This window comes from Rhinopithecus bieti, unplaced genomic scaffold (genome assembly GCF_001698545.2).
Source record: "Rhinopithecus bieti isolate Rb0 unplaced genomic scaffold, ASM169854v2 scaffold_60776, whole genome shotgun sequence".
Classification (NCBI taxonomy): Eukaryota; Metazoa; Chordata; class Mammalia; order Primates; family Cercopithecidae; genus Rhinopithecus; species Rhinopithecus bieti.
In genome coordinates this window covers 36151-38587 of record NW_016822963.1, presented here as the reverse complement: position 1 = coordinate 38587, position 2437 = coordinate 36151, and the positions used below count along the sequence as shown (strand labels likewise).

The window sequence follows — 2437 nt, the reverse complement described above, 5'->3', positions numbered from 1 at the left end:
AATTTCTACCCCTTGTAGACTGCTATGTGGTACATACACTATGCAAAATTTGTAAGAGGCCAAAGAATCTTGCTTCTTTTAGAATGTTGGCATTTGTGTCATTAGCAGTTAGTTGCATTGCTTTGACCAATTGTGACCTGTTTCTATAAATGACCATTGCTTTTTACTGCATTTGGTCAGTGTAGACACAGCCTTTGGAGGGTAGTATAAATGAGTTCAGGCAGGGCATCTCTTGTAATCTGGGAACAGAGGAGCCAGTGAAATAAAGATACTTTCTTTCAAAAACCAAGGGAGGAGTCCCAGATGAAATGAATCCTGAAGCCTACTCTTATTTTAGGGGCTCATCGTGAAGATAAGAATCCATTTTGTTGCTGAAATAACCAAATAAGAGTAGCACATTCCCATAGGAGTGACCGTTCTCTTCCTTTTGGAAGAGGCAGCTTTAGAAAAGTGCCATTATGCAAAGCTGGAGGCCATAAAAAAGTGCCATTAAAGAGAATGCAAATTAGCATGGGCCTACTAGCCTGGCAGGCATTATTAATGTTGGAGGCAAATAAATGAGGTTGAAGGTATGGAAGAACCATAAAAAGACAACCAGAGGCCAGTGTGACATTGGGCTGATGGTCACTTCAGCTGGTGCCTCATGGCTGAGACTTTGCTAAGTGGAAGATTAACTGACAAAACAGCTTGAAGGTTGACGAACTATTTGAGCTCATTGCCAGATACTCTAGAGGCAAAAATACTTATTTTGTGATTTGTTTTGCTGAAAGTGGCACAGTATGTTCTAAGAGTATAATAGGCCAACTCCAACTCATTAAAGCAATATTGAAATGAAGCATATTGGTGTGAATGGTGCGTAGTAGACTATTTATGAAAAATTACTTCAATAAAAAACTTCATGAACATGTAAAAATGATTTTATGTATAAATACACCATAAGATTTATGAAAGATAATTATACTAATATGAGAATATGAAGCTGAAGCAAGGTATTATTAAACAATTACATTGTTGAACAAAATGGTCTGTGAATATTTCTGCTTTTAGGTAAGGATCTATGCTTTGCATCCGCCTCCTTCAGTTTGTTTTTTTGTGACTTAAGCAAATAAAAAAAATAAAAAAGAGATCATTTTAGCATTAGTATAGCATTCTACAATCTTCTGGAAGCTTTTGTATTTATCGCTATACGTGTGTACATTAAATCTGCATCTCCCTCTCATTTATATGTTTATGAAGTTATAAAGATATACACATGTGCACACAAAATAATTAAGCAAGTGATGTGTGTTTGACAATGATTGGTGACTTAATGCCAGTTAGAGGGGGTTAAAAAAAGAACACTTGCTTTCTTAATCCAGTTGTTCTCATGCTTTTTGGTTTATGTACTTAAGGAGAGAACCCATTTAAAGTGCCAGAATTTGCATACATGCAGCTTTGACTGAGACTTCTATTTAATCCAGTGGTCTTGAAAAATTATTAGTGAGGGTTTTAGAGACCTACATGTCATGAGATCCATTAGGACTGGGTTTATTTCTAGATTCTATTTTACTTGTCTATAAAGTTATCTTTAATCAAATGATACACAGTCTTGACTACTGTTGCTTTGTAGCTAGTTTTGAAAGCAGGAAGTGCGAATCTTTTATTTATTTTTTCTTTCTCTAGATGGTTTTGACTATTCTTGGCACCTTGAATTTCATTGTGAATTTTAGCATCAGCTTCTCAATATCTGCAGAGAAGCCTGCTGGGATTTTCTAGGGATTGTATTAAATCTGTAGATCAATTTTGGGGAGTATTTCCGTATGGACAATATTGTTTTTCAATTCATAAACATGGGCTATTTTTCCATTTGTTTAGGTCTTTAAATTCTTTCAGTGCTAATTTGAAGCCTTTAGATTGTAAGTTTTGAACTTATTTTGTTAAATTTATTTATAAGTATTTTACTCTTTTGATATTATTGTAAGTTGAATTTTTTTCATTTTGGATTTTCATTGCTACTGTATAAAAGGTAATTTTTTTTGTTTGTTTGTTTTGCAATGGAGTCTCTGTCGGCCAGACTGGAGTGCAGTGGCACAATCCCGGCTCACTGCAACCTCCGCCTCCCACGTTCAAGCAATTCTCCTGCCTCAGCCTCCTGAGTAGCTGGGATTACAGGTGCATGCCCCATGCCCGGCTAATTTTGTATTTTAGTGGAGATGGGGTTTCACCATGTTGGCCAGTCTGGTCTCAAACTCCTGACCTCAAGTTATCTGCCCGCTTTGGCCTCCCGGAGTGCTGGGATGACAGGCATGAGCTACTGTGCCCGGCCAGTTAATTTTTCAATGTTGATCTTGTATGCTGCAGTCTTGTTGAATTCATTTTTAAGTTCTAATAGTTTTTCAGAGTATCCCTCAAGATTTTCTGTACACAAATGATAGAGTTTGGATTTGTGTTCCCCACA

At 36.6% G+C, this 2437-nt stretch overlaps 1 protein-coding gene across 1 annotated transcript in view; it reads left to right on the top strand.

Moving 5' to 3' along the window:
* HS6ST2 (heparan sulfate 6-O-sulfotransferase 2) overlaps window positions 1-2201 on the top strand; it is a gene marked incomplete at its 3' end in the record, with an annotated part of 19095 nt that extends 16894 nt beyond the window's left edge. The window contains exon 4 of the mRNA XM_017861159.1: window positions 2193-2201. Within this exon, the coding sequence (XP_017716648.1) occupies window positions 2193-2201 (9 nt within the window). The remainder of the gene's footprint in view (window positions 1-2192) is intronic.
* Between the last annotated feature and the right edge of the window lie 236 nt (window positions 2202-2437).